At 57.2% G+C, this 16,735-nt stretch overlaps 1 protein-coding gene across 1 annotated transcript in view; it reads left to right on the forward strand.

The window, feature by feature from the left end:
* The window catches only part of HSPG2 (heparan sulfate proteoglycan 2), a 99,810-nt gene that overhangs the window by 36,199 nt on the left and 46,876 nt on the right, over positions 1–16,735 (forward strand). Inside the window, exons 18-36 of the mRNA XM_015412569.1 lie at positions 14–193; positions 923–1,119; positions 4,134–4,281; positions 5,421–5,548; positions 5,911–5,997; positions 6,144–6,202; positions 6,579–6,646; positions 8,000–8,140; positions 8,322–8,504; positions 8,602–8,781; positions 9,214–9,332; positions 9,531–9,642; positions 9,860–9,973; positions 11,848–11,975; positions 12,072–12,158; positions 12,453–12,502; positions 13,060–13,139; positions 13,561–13,701; positions 13,787–13,978. Coding sequence (XP_015268055.1) covers positions 14–193; positions 923–1,119; positions 4,134–4,281; positions 5,421–5,548; positions 5,911–5,997; positions 6,144–6,202; positions 6,579–6,646; positions 8,000–8,140; positions 8,322–8,504; positions 8,602–8,781; positions 9,214–9,332; positions 9,531–9,642; positions 9,860–9,973; positions 11,848–11,975; positions 12,072–12,158; positions 12,453–12,502; positions 13,060–13,139; positions 13,561–13,701; positions 13,787–13,978 — 2,394 coding nt within the window. The remainder of the gene's footprint in view (positions 1–13; positions 194–922; positions 1,120–4,133; positions 4,282–5,420; positions 5,549–5,910; positions 5,998–6,143; positions 6,203–6,578; positions 6,647–7,999; positions 8,141–8,321; positions 8,505–8,601; positions 8,782–9,213; positions 9,333–9,530; positions 9,643–9,859; positions 9,974–11,847; positions 11,976–12,071; positions 12,159–12,452; positions 12,503–13,059; positions 13,140–13,560; positions 13,702–13,786; positions 13,979–16,735) is intronic.

Here is a 16,735-nt window from a genome sequence, read left to right on the forward strand (position 1 = left end):
GAACCGCTTGCAGGTGGACTCCTACGGCGGCTTCCTCAGCTTCAAGGTGCGCTACGGCCTGGCCCGTGGCCATTCGGAGCCAGTGCACAAGCCCAACGTCGTCATTGTGGGCAACGGGCAGAAGCTCATCTACCGGGTGCAGGTGCCCACGCAGCCGTTGGGGGTGAATCAGCGGCAGATCCAGTTCGTTGAGGTGGGTCACCGGAAGAGGCAGGCTGTGTTTCTGGCAGGTGCTGCGTGTGCCGAAACCTCCGCGCGACTGGCCGTCCTTCCATTGTGTAGGAATGCCCCCCTGTACCAGACCGCTCCGGACCCCCATCCTGTTTCCCACAGTGGCCAGTGAAATGCTGCTGTGGAGCCCAGCACAAGGGCCTGCAGCCACAGCCCTTCCGGCTTTGCATTCCCCCCCCCCCCGCGTGCACTGGGGCTCAGAGTTTGGGGGGCTCCACTGTAGCTAGCACAGAGCTACTGACTTGGGCAGGGTCTGGAAGGCATCCACTCCGGCCCGCTTCCAAAACGACATCCCAGCCAACTGTACAGCCCAGCAGCATTTTGTTCTGTAGATCCCAGATCATGCAGTGCCCCTTGGCAGGGATCAGGGGCTTCCGCCATAGAAAAAGGCTTATGTACCAGGTACCTGCAGGTGGCTCGAGCAAGTGTGCCAAGCCGCACGCACACACACACACACACACACACACTCCCTTTCCTGACTTCTGAGGTGCGCCATCTGTAGCCCTGCAGGTGTGCAAAGAGCCCCCAGTGCATTGTCGTCGGACACAAAGCCCAGCCCTGTCTCTTGTGATGCTTCCCAGCATCTGTCCTGCCCAGGCAGGCTGGGCACAGAGATAGCCCCTCCCTCTCTGGCCCACCACTGAGGAGTTGCCCCCCCTCTGCATCCCTTGCCTTGCTGTTGCGTCTGCAGGAGCACTGGCAGAAGGAGTCGGGCGCCCCCGTCAGCCGGGAGGAGCTGCTGCTCGCCTTGCAGGACCTGGAGGCCATCCTGATCCAGACCGTCTACGACAACCGGATGGCCAGCGTGGGCCTGAGCGACATCGCCATGGATACCACCACCACAGAGGCCACGGGCCTGGGCGTGGCACACGCCGTCGAACAGTGCAGGTGCTCACGCGGAGAAGGTGGAGGGCAGCCCTTGCCAGTCTTGGGGGCAGCTCTAGGCAGGGAGGGCCAAGTCCCAGAGAGTGCCTGTGGGGGTGTGGGGGTGCCTCTGCTTACTGCAGATTGCTGATCCTGTGAACCCGGGCAGATCACGAGAAGGGAGGGAGGGCAGGGAGGGTTGCCTCAAGGCTTAGTTCTCATGGCCCTTTCTGACAGGCCGATCGCCACTCTGGGGTCAGGAAGCAATTTTTCTCTGGGCTGGTTTGGCCAGGGATCCTGGAGGGGTTTTTTTTGTTACCTTCTGGGTATGGTCACTGGGGGTGTGGAAGGGGAGGTATTTGTGGATTTCCTGCATTATGCAGGGGATTGGACTAGGTGACCCTGGAGGTCCCTTCCAAATCTATGATTCTACAATTCTATGGCCCCGGTCACACTGGGGGAAAAGACACGGCCAAAGCACGGCTTTTTTGAGCCGGATTAAAAGAGATGCGGGGCGGCGGGATCAGACAGATCCCCTGAGCCATCGCGCGGTTGCTCCCCGGCACGATCAGATGCCCGGGGGGGGGGAGCCATGGAACGGAGAGCAAGGCAGCCCACTGCGCATGTGCGCGCCTGCGCAGTTTGCCCGGGGGCCTTGCATGCTGCCGGAGACGGGCGTGCCGGTGATCCCACGGCCGCCCTTGATGCGGATTTTCAGGTAGGTAGTAGTCTCGTCTAGGGGTTTTTTTTGATGCACGGTTGCAGCCAGAAGGGATGGATCGGGGACGGGTGCGCTCCGCTTCCCAGATGTTGCGGTGTGATCGCGCCCTTGTGATGTGCCCCCGATCTGTCCCTCTTGCGGGGCAAATCCTCCCGTGTGACCGGGACCTATATATACCGTCCAACAAATCTGGGCCTCCATTGGCCCTTAGAAGGGGAGAGAGTTGCCTGCAGAGAAGAGAGCTCTCAGGTCCCCTACAAGTGAGCTAAGGCGTGGCCCGTAGGGAACTCCATGATTCATTCCCTCCTTCTTTCCCTCCTTCTTTCCCTCCTTCTTTCCCTCCTTCTTTCCCTCCTTCTTTCCCTCCTTCTTTCCCTCTTTCTTTCTTTCTTTCTTTCTTTCTTTCTTTCTTTCTTTCTTTCTTTCTTTCTTTCTTTCTTTCTTTCTTTCTTTCTTTCTTTCTTTCTTTCTTTCTTTCTTTCTTTCCCCAAAGTGGCTAACAAGATAAGAGCAATAGCAATAGTTATCATCCTCATCCTCATTTGTAGTCTCCCTGGGACCCAAAGTGTCCCAGTGTACTTTATAAGTACAATAAAAACGTTCAGTCGATCAGCGTGGATTCCAAAATATGGTAACATCAGGCAATCTGTGAGAGGTTTACAACACGTAACAACATTTGAATCTAACGGCAGAGATTGCCAGGAAAATAAATAATGCCGTTTGGCCGGGATTATAGGAGGGGGAGGGGGAAACACCACCACAACACACACAAGCCTCTCTGTTTAAGGCAACAAGACATGAGTGTCCAGCAAACAAGTTAGAGCCAGTACACAGTTGAAACACACACTTGAAAACCAATACAGCCAGCCAAAAAAAGTTTACTGTCCACTGAATGCCCCGTGACAGAGTGTTTTATTTACACCCAGATCTACACTGATTTCTGCTCTTGGAGAGTCAAGCCTCATTAGCTGAACACGGCACAAAAACACTCCAATTAGGTCTGCTTTGTCAAACCCCTCAGAGAGAGATTTACCTCTGACAGCACAGTGAAGTCTGTCGGCTAGACGTCAGATCCCCTTCCAAGAAACCAACAGAGAGCTTCTTTTGAGTGAATGATTTTTTAATGTAAAATAAACAGAACTGTTTTTATTAGGCAAGAGACTAAAAAGATAAATAGAGACAAATGCGAGTACTTTTGGAGAGGACACATGCAATTAAAATAAGATCTCCTGTCATTCTCAGCTTGAGCTAAATCCCTAATGATGACAATTTCTTCAAGAGTAAAGTTCATCGGATTTTAGCGTGTCAAAAGGGAAGCCCGGCATTCCGAAATCCCAGGTGTGTTTCACTAGAAGCCACCGGAAGGAAGCCTGTCCTGGCCCATCCCCTCCAAAGGCGCACTTTTAGAGAGAAGGTGATAACTAGGAGCAAGAGATCAATCCTTTAACTCTACCTGCTTGTCACCTTAAGTAAAATCATTGAAACCGAGTGCTAATTATTTTTAATGAACAATAATTGTGAGTCCTAGGGTACGTCTTGGTAATCACTAATTAAAAACTCTCAAGGAAAGATTTCCAGGCTAAAAGCAGAAGCTGTTGCAGTTAATTAGGTGTAAATCTGTTATCACAACATCTATTTTAATGAGCTGTTTTGTTAAAGAACAACCTTGAAGTTTTGTTATAATGCTTAAACCGCAGTTGAACTTACAGATATAAAACAGCTGCAGGAGAGTACATAGGTTAACCTGCAGAAAGGTGGTTCCGTCTAGGAGTCTGTCACACCCTCTGGCATAGAATGGTCTTATACCCCTTCCGAAACGGGGCGAGTGATGGTGCGTGGTGCACCTGCTCCGGTATGCCATTCCAGGGGAATGAAGCTACCCCAGAGAATGGCTCTGTGACCCGCCTCTTGCCAAAGGGGCCAGCTTTCCTTCCTGCTAAATGCTGAAGACCCAGACTCCGGCCTTTGCAGCCCAACAATTTGACGATTACTGAAGCAAGATGAGGCTCAACTGAACAGGGGATTGAAGTGCAGAGAGGGGCTGGGGTTGCTTCAGCAGTCAGCAGCAGTTGGGCAAAACACCACCTGCTTCAGCTCAGGACCGGGATGAGCAGAGGTCTCGGCATGGAGAGAGCTGCGCCACTGTCCACCTTGCAGGGAGCATTCAGGCACCATGTCATTCTCTTACGGGTTCTATCGTGGGGTCGGGGATGTTTTGGACCACGAAAGGAGCAGGCGGCAAGCAAGCGGAGGCACAAAACGGGCCACCTCCTCCTGGCGAGTGCCCCTGCCTCCAGCTGCTCTTGGTCCACTGCAGGTGTCCCGTCGGCTACCTGGGCCTGTCGTGCGAGCGGTGTGACGCCCAGTTCAAGCGAGTGCCTGGCGGACGCTACTTGGGCACCTGTGCCGGCTGCAGCTGCAACGGCCACGCCACCTCCTGCGACCCAGTCTTCGGACATTGCCTGGTAAGAGGTGGGGACAGGACGGAGTGGAGACGAGGAGGGCTTTGGAGAGACATGAGGCAGCCCCGGGGACTGGCGGCAAGAGATGCACACAAAAATGGATGGGGGATTCAAGCTGCTAGGCCCTCAGAACGCGTACTCAAATAGGGATGCTCCTCCTCACGGTTCCTTTGAGTCCCCCTCACGGGGGATCCGTGGCCCCTGTCCTGATGCCAGCGCCTTCAGGAGTGAGTCCTCCGAGGGCTGAGAGCAGTGTTCCCTCTAAGCTGAGTTAGTGTGAGCTAGCTCACAGTTTCTTAGCCTCCGGCTCACACATTTTTGTCTTTGCTCAGGAAGGAGGGCTCCACAGCAAGCTAATTTATGCAGTAGCCAAACTGCTCACTCACAACTTTAATGCCAGTAGCTCACAAAGTAGAATTTTTGCTCAGAAGACTCCACAGCTTAGAGGGAACATTGGCTGAGAGTCTGGCAGCCTTTGGGTCTGGCCTGTGGGAGGAGGGGCTCAGGCGTAGCCCCAGCAAGGAACCCCTTTTGCTGCGGGGGCTCTGGGGTGCAGGATAGGGGTCTCCAGATAGGATCCAGGCCCTACAGCCCAGGAGGGTGTTATCAGAACACCCCTACTTCCCCCCCCCCTTCACACTGCCTTTGCTTCCAGTTTGGTGTAGCCAGTTTGGCGTAGTGGTTAAGTGTGTGGACTCTAATCTGGGAGAGCCGGGTTTGATTCCCCACTCCTCCACTTGCAGCTGCTGGATGACCTTGGGCAAGCCGTAGTTCTGACAAGCAAACAATGATGAAAACAACCGTGATGTGGTATATATTTAGACTGCTGTTTTGGAGTGAGTAGTGTTTCTTCAACAAGTAATAAAGATGTACGCATGCACACTACATCACAGTTGTTTTCATCATTGTTTGCATCCTTCCCGTGATCTCTCTGTTGTCTCTACATAGTTGTGACAAGAGCTGTCCTTGAAAAAGAGCCGTTTCTGTCAGAGCTCTCTCAGCCCCGCCGACCTCACAGGGTGTCTGTGGTGGGGAGGGGGAGGGAAAGGAGTCTGTCAGTGGCTCTGAGACTCCAAGTGAAGGGCGGGGTGTATGAATCCAATCTCTTCTCCTCCTCCTCCTCCTCCTCTCCTTCCTCCCAGAACTGCCAGCACCACACGGAAGGGCCTCAGTGCAACCACTGCAAACCCGGTTTCTTCGGTGACGCCACCAAGGGCACCCCCACCGCCTGCCGCCCGTGCCCCTGCCCCTACACGGAGGCCCCCCGCAGGTGAGTGCGGGCCTCCAAGGTCAGCCGACGCCAGACTTGACCGTGGGGAAGAGCTGGGGGTTCAGGGCTCTGTGGTGCCTGCAGACGTCTTTCCTTGCGTTCCTGCTTGCGGCTGGGGGCGGGCTTTGGGGCAACTTGGGGAGGGGCCCCGTTCCCCCTCACCTGAGGCCTGCTGGGCAATTGGGTGGCTGGCTGAGGCCGGATTTGTATGCGCCCTTCCGGCCCTAGGCAGAGCTGTTTGGGGGACGCTTTCTCCACAAGAGTCATATTTTATTGTGGGGGCCGCTGGGCCCACCAGCCGTGCCTGTGGGGGAGAGTGGAGGGGCTGCGGCGGACGGTGACGCTCTGATCTCCCCCGGCAGGTTTTCCAGCACCTGCTTCCTGGACACGGACGGGCAGGCCACTTGCGATGCCTGTGCCCCCGGCTACACGGGCCGTCGCTGTGAACGGTGAGCGGGCCAGGGGGGCGGCAGGCACCTGATCTCCCGGTGCACTGCTTCCTCGCTGTATATTCCTTACGAAGCCGTATGCATGCCAGGAGTTCCCACGTGGGTAGCTGTGGGTCTTGACCTTGTCGGATGCACTCTTCTTCCAGGTGTGCCCCTGGCTACGAAGGGAACCCCGTCCAGCCCGGTGGGGCGTGCGTGAGGATTGGTGAGTGAAACCGCCCCTCCCCCAAATGCTGGTGGGTGAGTCAAAGCCGTGTCCAAGATGATTTGGGGCGGGGCATACGAGCATTGCTTCTGTGGGAGGAAGCCTTCTATAGGAGGGTCTGCGAAGGAAAGGGGCGGCACCCTGTGTTTGGAGGGCCGGAGCTCGGTTCCCCTTTCTGACTGGATGCAGTGGGGGATGTTCCACTGTGTGCCTCTTGGGTGGCTGGTGGGTGAGACCGTCTTTGCAGAACGTTCCAGGATGTCTCGTCCTGCGCTCCTCGCCACACGGTGGCTCTCTTCCTCACCCCCGACTTCCCCTTATGGGCTTGTCAGTCCCCTGCCAACCCACCGACCCCCTTTCCGTTCTCTTCGTGCAGGGCAGGAGATAGTCAGGTGCGACGAGCGAGGCAGCCGAGAGGCCTCCGAAGGAGCGTGCCGCTGCAAGGTAAGCCGGAGTGGAGCAGCCGGGTCTGCCTTGCCGGCTGGCCTCACAGGCCTGTGGGGAAAGGGGGTTCAGGATCCCTCAGTCAACGTGGTGAATCAAATGTGGAGGCCTCACAGGTGTGCCAGGGTGGGGGTGGCTGAACTCCTGCTGTACAAGACAGGCGCAAACGTCCCCATTGGGCCGCTTCTTCATCCCCAGTAGGCGCTCCAGTGATTTTTGCCATGGCGCATGTTTCGCGAGAGTCTCCAGGGAGAGAGTCTCTGTGGCGAGTCTGTTGCAGCAGCAACCCAAAGGGAGTCTGGTGGCCCCCTAAAGACCAGTGGGTTTCCTGTGTCCTCTGATGCAGGGTGACTCCCGCCTAAGCCTGGCACGGGCAGGGCCTCCAGCCGGGATCGCTGCCCTCTGCACAGGCGGGCCCTGGTGGTCTCCAGGGTGCCACGGGGTTCTTTCTTGCTCTGGTTAACACTTGGGGGAGCCTTGGGAACGGAACCCGACGAAGGCCTGAATTCCAAGTTCAGAAAGACGTCCTTAAAGCGAAACAAGACCGTCTTAATTCGGTCTTGCTGATAAACGTATAGAGCTTAATTATTACTATTAACTGATTATTAACTGGCTGAAATCCATATATTTCTCTCTGGGTCCCTCCCCAAGCACTCTGTATCTGTACAAGTTGTGAAGAATTTAGATTAGAACAACAGAAATCGAGATCTGTGCAAATCCATTAAAAGACGTTCGCTGAGAGGATTGTTTGCCTCGAGGTGGATTTTGTGCTCCTTGGAGGAGAAGAACCTTCCCTCCCTCCACCCAAACACACATGTGCTCCCCCCCCCCCGCTGCCTTTTCTCTGTCTCTTGGAGAACAAAGCCCCCCTTTGGTCTTAAATGCACTGAAAAGTTCCTCTGGCTGTGCGTGGCCTCCCTTGCAAGCCCATGACTTCTGCCCCATCGCCGGCTGGAGGATGGGGTTGCTGTCTGCCCCCACCCCCCGGATCTAAGAATATCAGAGTTGCCTGGCTAAATCAGGCAGAAGCGCCATCTAATCCAGCATCCCGTTTCCAAAGCAGCCAACCGCTGACAAGAATACCTCAGACTAGCTCTGATGACCCCCCCCCCCCATTGTTTGTTCCTGGCCGGTGGCATATGGGGCTAGACTGCCTCTCAACACGAAGGTTCCATCTAGCTCTTGTGGCTAATTGCAGCCAATAGACCTGTCCCCCGTGAATGTGCCCAGTCCTTCTTTCTAAAAGCTACCTAAACTTGTGGCCACCGCCTGTGTGTGTGTGGGGGGCCCCCCCGATATTGGGGGCTTTGCCTGCCTTGTTTCCCTTGCTCCAGCGCGGTCTCTTTCTTCCAGCCCAACGTCATGGGCCGCCTCTGTAATGAGTGCACCAGCGGGACTTTCCACCTCAGCCACAAGAACCCCGAGGGGTGCCTGAAGTGCTTCTGCATGGGGGTCTCGCGCCAGTGTGCCAGCTCCTCCTGGCACCGGGACCAGGTACTGCCCACTGAGCCTGTCTGCCTCCCTGCTGCCAGGCCGTGGGAGGGAGGGAGGGAGGGAGGGAGGGCGTGGTCTCCTCTCTGGCCAGGACGGGGCCTGGAGGAACAAACCTCGGCTTGGGCTCTAGTGGCCAGTCGTCCCCCCCCTTCCCCCCCCCGACGGTGCTTTTTGGTTCCAGGTGCGAGTGACGTACGAGGATGCCGAGACGGGGCAGTTCACCCTCTCCAATTTGGCCAGCACCCGGACGGTCAGCGAGGGGATCCGCTTCGAAGGCCTTTCGGAGCTGGCCTTCTCCTCCTTCCAGGCCCTGCCGCGGGACGTGTACTACTGGGTGCTCCCCGAGCGCTTCAGGGGGGACAAGGTGCGTCTCTGAGCAGCCTGCCGGGGTGGGAGGGGGCCCCAGGTGCCGAATGCGTGACTGCAAGTGTCGCCGTCTTGGATGCTGCCTCCGCCTGCAGGTGACCTCGTATGGGGGAGAGCTGCGCTACACCATCCGCCACACGGCCTCTCCTGGCGCCTCGTTGCTGCACGGCCAGCCGGACGTGCTGCTGCAGGGGAACGGCCTCTTCCTGGAGCACAGGGGGAGAGCGGCCCCCCCGTCGGGAACGCCCACCACCTACACAGTGCCCTTCCGGGAGGTAAGGCCAGCCAGGGGCCAGGCGCGGCCCAGAGGAGCAGGAGCTCTTGGCTCAGAGCACACGGACCTCAAAGCGGATGGGTGGCAGGAAAGTTCTGTGTCATGCTGGGAAGGGGCAGGAGACTCAGTTGTTTTTGCCGTCCCCAGTTTGGTGTCGTGGTGAAGTGCGCGGATTCTAATCTGGGAGAACCGGGTTTGATTCCCCACTCCTCCACTTGCACCTGCTGGTGTGACCTTGGGCAAGACATAGTTCTGTCAGAGCTGTTCTCTCAAGGGCAGTAATTGAAAGAGCTCTCTGAGCCCTCCTGCCTCACAGGGGGTGTCTGTTGTGGGGAGGGGAAGGGGAAGGAGTTTGTAAGCCGCTCTGAGACTCCGACTGAAGGGCAAGGGGGTATAAATCCAGTCTCCTCCTCCTCCTCCTTCTCCTCTTTAGCAAGCCTGGCGTCGTCCTGATGGGCAGAATGCCACACGCGAACACCTCCTGATGGCGCTGGCTGACATAGATGTTCTCATGATTCGGGCCTCCTACTCTGAGCGGCCGTCAGAGAGCAGGTAACGGGGGGTGGGGGTGGAGAGAAAGGGGGGTGGCGCTCCCCTGTGCCGGGTGGGTGACCCCGGGATGTAGAAGTCTCAGCCTGATGGGGCTGGCCAGTCGTGGAGCTGGGAGGACTCCGCCGTGGTCGCCCGTGTTCCGTGGCCGGAGCATCCTTGCTGCGGGCTGTGGTGCCAGTTGTGGTCTCCCTCCCGCAGGATCTCGGGCATCCACCTGGATGTCGCTGTGCCCCATTCCACGGGGCTGGACACGGCTGTGGAGGTTGAGGACTGCACCTGCCCTCCGGGCTACCGAGGCCCTTCGTGCCAGGTGAGTGGAAGCCGTGTGCCAAGGCTTCCCAGAGTCACGCCCTCTTCCCTTGGGGTGGGCTGGCCGGAGGGCTCTCAGCAGGCGCGAGGAGAAGGGAGGGATCCTTCAGGCCCCCTGTAGCACAGGGAGGGCAGCTGCCCCTCCACCCACTGAGCCCTGCTGTGCGCTCTCTCTCTCTCTCTCTCTCTCTCTCTCTCTCTCTCTCTCTCTCTCTCAGGATTGTGATGTCGGGTACACACGCACCACCAGCGGCCTCTACCTGGGCACGTGTGAGCCCTGCGACTGCAGCAGGCACGCGAGGGAGTGTGATGCCCAGACTGGAGATTGCCAGGTGAGCCTCCCTGAGACTGTCGGGCGGGGTGGGTGTGTGCCTCTGCTCACCAAGGCAGGAGACGAGCCCTCTAGTGACCGTGCCACCTCCAATTTTAGTATATGTGCTAAAGGCAGGTTGCCTGACTGATCCGGTTCTGAAACTATACAAGAGCAAGGTTATACCCCATCTCTTGTACGGAGTCAAAGTATGGGGATGGAACGATGTCGTTTTGGCCAGCCTCAAAGTAGTCCAGAATCATTTTTAAGGCGCATTTTAGGACTTCCCAAGGGGTCCCCAGCTGCCCTGATGAAAGCCGGAACTGGTATTCCTTCTCTTAAGGCTCGGGCACACCTTATAATTATCAGATACTGGAAAAGAATGGAAAATTCACATTCTAATTCCCGCAGTCGCCAGTCTTTTAATCTGCTCTTAGCTAAAGACTCGCAGCGCCTTGGCTTTCTTAACAACATACGTTCAAGATACTCTATTCCTGATTATCTTTTGGGAATATCAGTTGATAAATCCCAATTTAGTAACTGGATTTATGACTTCGACGCTCGGCTAGACCGCCCTCTGATATTAAAATCAAAAGCAGCACCATGGTACAACTTAGTTAAATCGGACCACACTAGGACTCTATACCTAGTTAATATCTCTAAACACGTACTCAGAGCATCCTTTACCTCTCTACGGTTCCAATCAATGGCAACAGCAGTTTTGGAGGGCCGGTTCAATCAAACTCCATTGGCCCATCGTCTATGTATTTGTGGTACCCACGAACTTGAGGATTTACCTCACTATATTCTCTTTTGCCCACTGTATTCTAGTCCGAGGGCTAAATTTTTAGCAGGTATTTTATCTGGTCTTAGTGCTTACCCAGTTGAGGAAAAAAATTCATTTTTGTTACCTGACATTGATGCATATGTCTCTCATAAAGTTTCATGATTTGCCCTCGCTGCAAAGAATATACGTCCCAAGGTGTCATTGGGAAGGGGCATCATTCAGGCTACTGTATTAAATTAGTTCTATTTTGTTACTGATCTCTGGTATTTTTGTATATTCTGACTATTAACCTATAGCTTGTTCTCAATTTGTGTTTTGTAATTTTGCAATGGCCAATGGCTAATTACAATAAACTGAACTGTAAACTGTGACTGCGCCAGCCCCCCCCCCCCACATGATGCCCAGGTGGCCTCCCTGGGTTACGTTTGAGGGGGGTTGGTGCAGCAGGGGGAGGTCACGGCATCATGAGAACTTAGAAGTGCAGGAGAGGCTGCCAGCCAGAACTCAGCTGAGGCAGGTGGGAAAGGTATAGATAGGGGCTCTGGGGCAAGTGATGCTCTGTCTTCTTGGTGCTTGGGGGGGCCAACAGTGGGAGGACTAATGTCCTGGCCCCACTGCTGGACCTCCTGATGGCCCCTGGTATTTTTGGCCACTGTGTGATACAGAGTGTTGGACTGGAGGGGCCTTTGGCCTGATCCAACATTGGCATCTCTTATGTTCTTATGTAAATGAGCAAAGCTTAGTGAAATGGATGGGTGAGGTTATTCAATCAAAAATGCTGCAATTTATTGGAAATGTGCTGCTGATACTGGCAGGTTGTTAGTTTTATAAAAATGGGAGTACTTTTTAAAATATCGCAGGGGTTGAGCCCCATCCTTGGAAAGATACCCATCCATACGTGTGAGGAAAGGGCGGCTGTCTCTTCTTCTGCTATGATGAGTCATCTGAAGACGAAGCCAAGTGATTTTTTGGGCCAGTCATACTGTTGTTTGGGCACGCTAATTCGAGGGATTAATTTGCTCACGTTCATACGGTTTGTGAACAAAGATCCTTCTGATTCGGGACAGCCCTCTTAATAAAAGCATTCCCCCCCCCCCGCAACCTTCCAGAACTGCCAGCACAACACGGAAGGGCCCCGGTGTGAACGCTGCCAGCCAGGTTTTTACGGGGACGCCAGGCGTGGGAGCCCCGGAGACTGTCAGCCGTGTCCGTGCCAGGGACCTTACTCCGCCAGCCAGTAGGTGCTGCCTTCCTTTCAGCCTAGCCCGCCGTCCTCCTCGCCCCTCAAGGGCCGGAGTGGACCGCTCTAACCCCCGCCCTTCCCCTCTGCCAGGGCCACCAAGACATGCTTCCTGGACACGGACGGGCAGCCCACGTGTGACTCCTGCCACCCTGGCTATGTTGGCCGTCAGTGTGAGAGGTAAGCTGGCCGGCGCAGCTATGCCACACCCCACCCCACCCCACCCCAGGTGGCTCCTCGCTCTGATCCAGCCCCCTCCCTGCTCTGGGGCAGCCTTTCCCTCTCTGTGGAGCTGACCAGGGGGGCCTCTCTGGCTGTCCCTGCCTTGCTCTTGTGAGGCGGGGGGGGGGGGCTGGAAGCCGGGCCCTGGGCTGCCCTCGCTGAGCTCTTCCTCTTCAGCTACTCTGCTGGGGGTAGAGAGCCATGGAGACAACCCGGGGGGTGTCGTTAACAAAGCCTCTTCTCTTTGGCCAGGTGTGCTGCTGGCTACGTGGGCAACCCCGCCTCGGGCCAGCCCTGCAGAGGTGAGCTCTTTGAGGTGGGGGGGGGGGAGCGCTGAGGTCCGGACTCAGAGGCCGGGTTTCCGGAACTCTCCGTTTCTGGAGCTCCCTGAGAAGAATCCCCAGGGGGGGGAGAAGGATTTGGTTGCAGCAGTTGTGGGATGGGGAATAATGCTCCCTCTCAGCTGTGGAGTCTCGTGAGCAAAAATTCTACTTTCTGAGCTCCTGGCATTAAAGTTGTGAGGGAGCGGTTTGGCTGCTGCATGAGTTAGTTTGCTCTGGAGACTTCCTCGCTGAGCCAAGACAAAAAACTGTGAGCCAGTGCTCAGTCTGGGAACATATGAAGTAACTACAAAAAGGAGTGTGTTTCTGAGCATGTACAAAGTGCCCTGCCATTTCTGCAGCTGTCTTTGCAGATGTGGAAGGTCCTCCGTGTTGGTGGGTGGGGCTTGAGTATCTGGTCACCTAAGCCTTGTTGGGGGGGGGGATAAAACTGTGGGGAGGAGGCAGAAGTTCCCTGGCTAGGTCTGTGGAGTGAAGGTGCCCCAGGAGACTGGCCTCAGCTCCCCCCCCTTCTGCAGAACCAGGTGCCCAGTGCCAGTGTGACCCGTTGGGCAGCCTCAGCAGCCGGTGTGATGCCAGCGGGCAGTGCCAGTGTAAGGTGAGGCAGCCTCCCACTCTCGGTCTGCACAGGGAGGTGGGGGGGGAGATAAGAGGGAGGGAAATGGTGGGAGGGCCTGGCCGTCCTCCTCCCCACCTGAGAAGCAGAGGCACGCAGGTCAGCATGGTGCCAGCCCCCCATCCCCGCCCTGCCTCCAACGTACCCACTTCTTGCGGCCCCTTTGTTTCCCATCAGCCGCTGTCTGCTCTGCTGCTTCTGTCCCTTCAAACTCCTCTTTTCCTCTGCTGGAGGGGGTTTCACTCCTCCCCCTCCCCGATTTGCTCCGGGGGTTCTCCCCCCCCCCCGGTTCCCTTCAGCCCAAGGCCCGTTCGCCCGGGAGGCAGAGCCGTCGTCTCCCTGCGCCGCGTTGGGCCACTGTGGCCGGAAGTGTTGCCCCCTCCACCTCTGCCTCTTGTCGCAGGCCCACGTGGAGGGACCCTCCTGCAGCAGCTGCCGGGCCCACCACTTCCACCTGAGCGCGGAGAACCGGGACGGCTGCCTGCCCTGCTTCTGCATGGGAGTCACCCAGCAGTGCACCAGCTCTTCCTACCACCGGGACCTGGTAAGCGGCTGCGTCCTTCTCTCCTGGACTCACCTCACCTGCCGGCCTGCTGGGCTTCTTAACCCCCCTCTGCCCTTCCTCACAGGTCACCAGCCCCTTCCTCCCCGGGAACACCCAGGGGTTTGCCCTGGTCAATCGCCAGCACAACACCCGCATCCAGACCGGCTTCACCGTGGAGATGTCGGCCGAGGGTCCTCAGCTCTCCTACGGCCGTTTTGGGCAGCTGGGGCAGGAATCCTACTACTGGCAACTGCCGGAGGTCTACCTGGGAGACAAGGTAAGCCCTGTGTGGCAGGGGCTGGGGAGCAAGAGCTGACCCTCTCATCACCCACCTTGAGCTGTGGGCACAGGTGAGAGCGGGAAGGCCGATCACTGCTGCTTATGCCAGGTCAGACCATCGGTCCACACAGCCCGCTCGCTGCCTGGCCAGATGGGCAGGCAGGGGCGCTCTCAGCCCTGCCTTTGGAGATCTCCCGAACTGGAGCTCGAACAGGGGACCTTCTGCCGGCAAAGCACACGCTCAGCCACAGAGCCCCGTGGGAGTTTCTCCGTGTCACGGCTCCTGCTTCTTTCCAGGAAATTGTTGGGAGGGGAGTTCTTGAAGGATGACTACGGGGGGAGTGCAGTCTCCTCTGCTCTTCTTGGGCTCCTTTGGTGGGGGAAACCGTAGCAAGTAAAGTGGTCGCACGGCAGCTGTGCAGGCACACATACAGCCCCACAAGGCTAGAAAGCCAGCCTGCTCTTTTGCTGGAGGACATCCTCCAGGCGTGGAGTGGAGCAGATACTGGCCGCACTCAGTCTGTTCTGCCTCAAGCAAAGGCTGAGTTGCCAGCTGAGTGCCAGAGAGAGAGAGAGGAGGGATAATGCAGACTCCCTCGACCTCTTTGGGAGGTGGAGGGAGGAAGAGAGGAGGGATGAGCCACGGGGGCACTTCCTGGCCCCGGCACAAGACTTCTGGCAGCATCGCCTGTGCCGGCAGGCTGGCAGGCAGGCACAAGCAGGCTGTGATGGAGATGACTGCCCCAGTTGTTTATTAAGATATTTATATTCTTGGAAAGGGTTCAAAGCAGCTATGTTTGTCTCTTCACCGCTCATATGTCTGAACAACAGGGATTTATTCCTAGGTGTCATGTGGCCCTTAGTAACTGCTTGACTCACCCTCCATGGGAGGATCAAACCCTGCTGTTTCCAAGCTCTCTGTGCCATTGGCCCTGACAACTTCTAGCGGCAGGGAGTTCTGGAGGTTGACTGGAGTGATGCTCCAAGTGACGGTGTTGGGGGAGAGGAGGGGAAGGCGACTGTACACTGCTTGGAGAATCCCTGGGGTGGAGAAAAGCAGGGTGTAAAAACCAACTCTTCTTCTTCTGCATGAAGACGCGGCACCTTTTGTAGTGTCCGGAGTGGGCTTAGATTCCAATTCTGCAGTCATGTAAGAATCAGGGAGGGCATGTCGGGCAGAGCTCTGGGGAAGGAGATACGGGACTGAGGAAAGTATTTTGTCACATATTTCACTTACAGAATTCGTAGCCGCAGGACTTACCGATGGCCTCTGGATTTAGTCGACTTTAGACGGGGACCCCGTCTGATGGGAGGGCGGTTGGGTGTGGTGTGGTGTGGTGTGATGGCTACGTGAACCTCCCTCTTCAGAGGCAGTATACTGCTGGGTGCCGGTTGCTGCTGGGCAGCAGGGGTTTTTTTTGGGGGGGGGGCTCCTGCCTTTATTTCCTTCTTGTGCACCTTCCAGGGTACACCTGTTTGGCTGCTCTGGGAAGCAGGATGCTGGGGTGGTAGTAGGACCCTCGGGTGTGCCTTCAAAGGCCTGTTCTAAACTGGTGGGCTGAAAGAGATGTGGAGGGAGCAGCCACCAGCAGGAGCCTCCCAACATCTATAAGGGAAGCCGGAGGGACGTAGACCTGCCCCCCCTGCCCCGATGTCCCGTGGGAGGCCTCAGGTGGTCCCTGCCCTGCTCACCCCTTTCTTCTCTCTCTCTGTCCTCCTCGCTGCCTTCCTTCTCTTCTGCCTGAATCGATGGGCAGAGGGAAACCTATTTTGCTCGGATGCGTCGTGCCCACAAGGTACGCAGGCGAGAGGCCTCCCTGGAGTGGAGCATGGTGCATTTGGGGGGGCGGGGGGGCCTCTTCTGTGGTGCTGATTTGGGGCGTGGCCTGGGGTCCACGGGGGTGGGGGGAGGCATGCTGGGTGTCAGAGCCCGAGGAAGACGTGGGCCGTCAGTGGCAGGCAAGCCAGCCAGGCAGGCGGGGAGTGAGAGGCTGGGGGGGGGGGCAGCTGCCTGCTCATTTGCATGTTGCCAAAATGCTGTGGCTGTTTGGCCAGTTGGAGGCTGTGTTCCGTAACGACTGACGTCAGCCATGGCAGGGATTCGTGTCTGTGGCTCCAGACACATAGGCTGATGTCCCACCTCATAGTTGGTGTCGTGTTGAGCAATCGTGAAAGGTCTGGACGGAATTTGCTTCCCCCCTCCCCCATTTGTGCCTCTGAGCCTGTGACTTGCCTCCCCCCCCCCCAAACTTGAGATCTGTCTCCTCCCCAATCCCTCTTGCCCTCCTGGGGGGAGTGGCTTCCTGGCGTGACTTTTGTGTTTCCTCCTGCCTTTCCCCCCCACCCCACCCCAGCATGGCCCCCCTGGGGGGGAGGGCACGCAGAGACCCAGGACCGGGGGCGTTGGGACCTGATGTCCCGTGGCATGCCTTGCGTGGCTCCCCTCCGGCCGGCTGCCCTTCAAGCCCCCTCCTGTCCCACCCTAGCAGAACGCCTGGTCCCTCACGGAGGAGCAGCTGAGAAGGGACGTGGCGGCCGGCCGGATCCTCGGCTCCGTGGGCGCCCCCAGCAGGGCCAAGCGAGCCACGGAGGTAAAGGGGGGGGCGAGGGCTCGGAGCCCGTGGCACTGGCCGTGTGGAGAGGCCACAACCTTTGCCCCTGTGGCTGTGGGTGTGCCTGGCATGGCACTGGGAGGTGGCTGCTCTGGGCTTGGAGGACTACCTGCCCTGGATGTGGGGGGGGCTCTCTTGCGCTC

The sequence above is a fragment of the Gekko japonicus genome, unplaced genomic scaffold (genome assembly GCF_001447785.1).
Source record: "Gekko japonicus isolate JY-2015 unplaced genomic scaffold, Gekko_japonicus_V1.1 scaffold131, whole genome shotgun sequence".
Lineage (NCBI taxonomy): Eukaryota > Metazoa > Chordata > Lepidosauria > Squamata > Gekkonidae > Gekko > Gekko japonicus.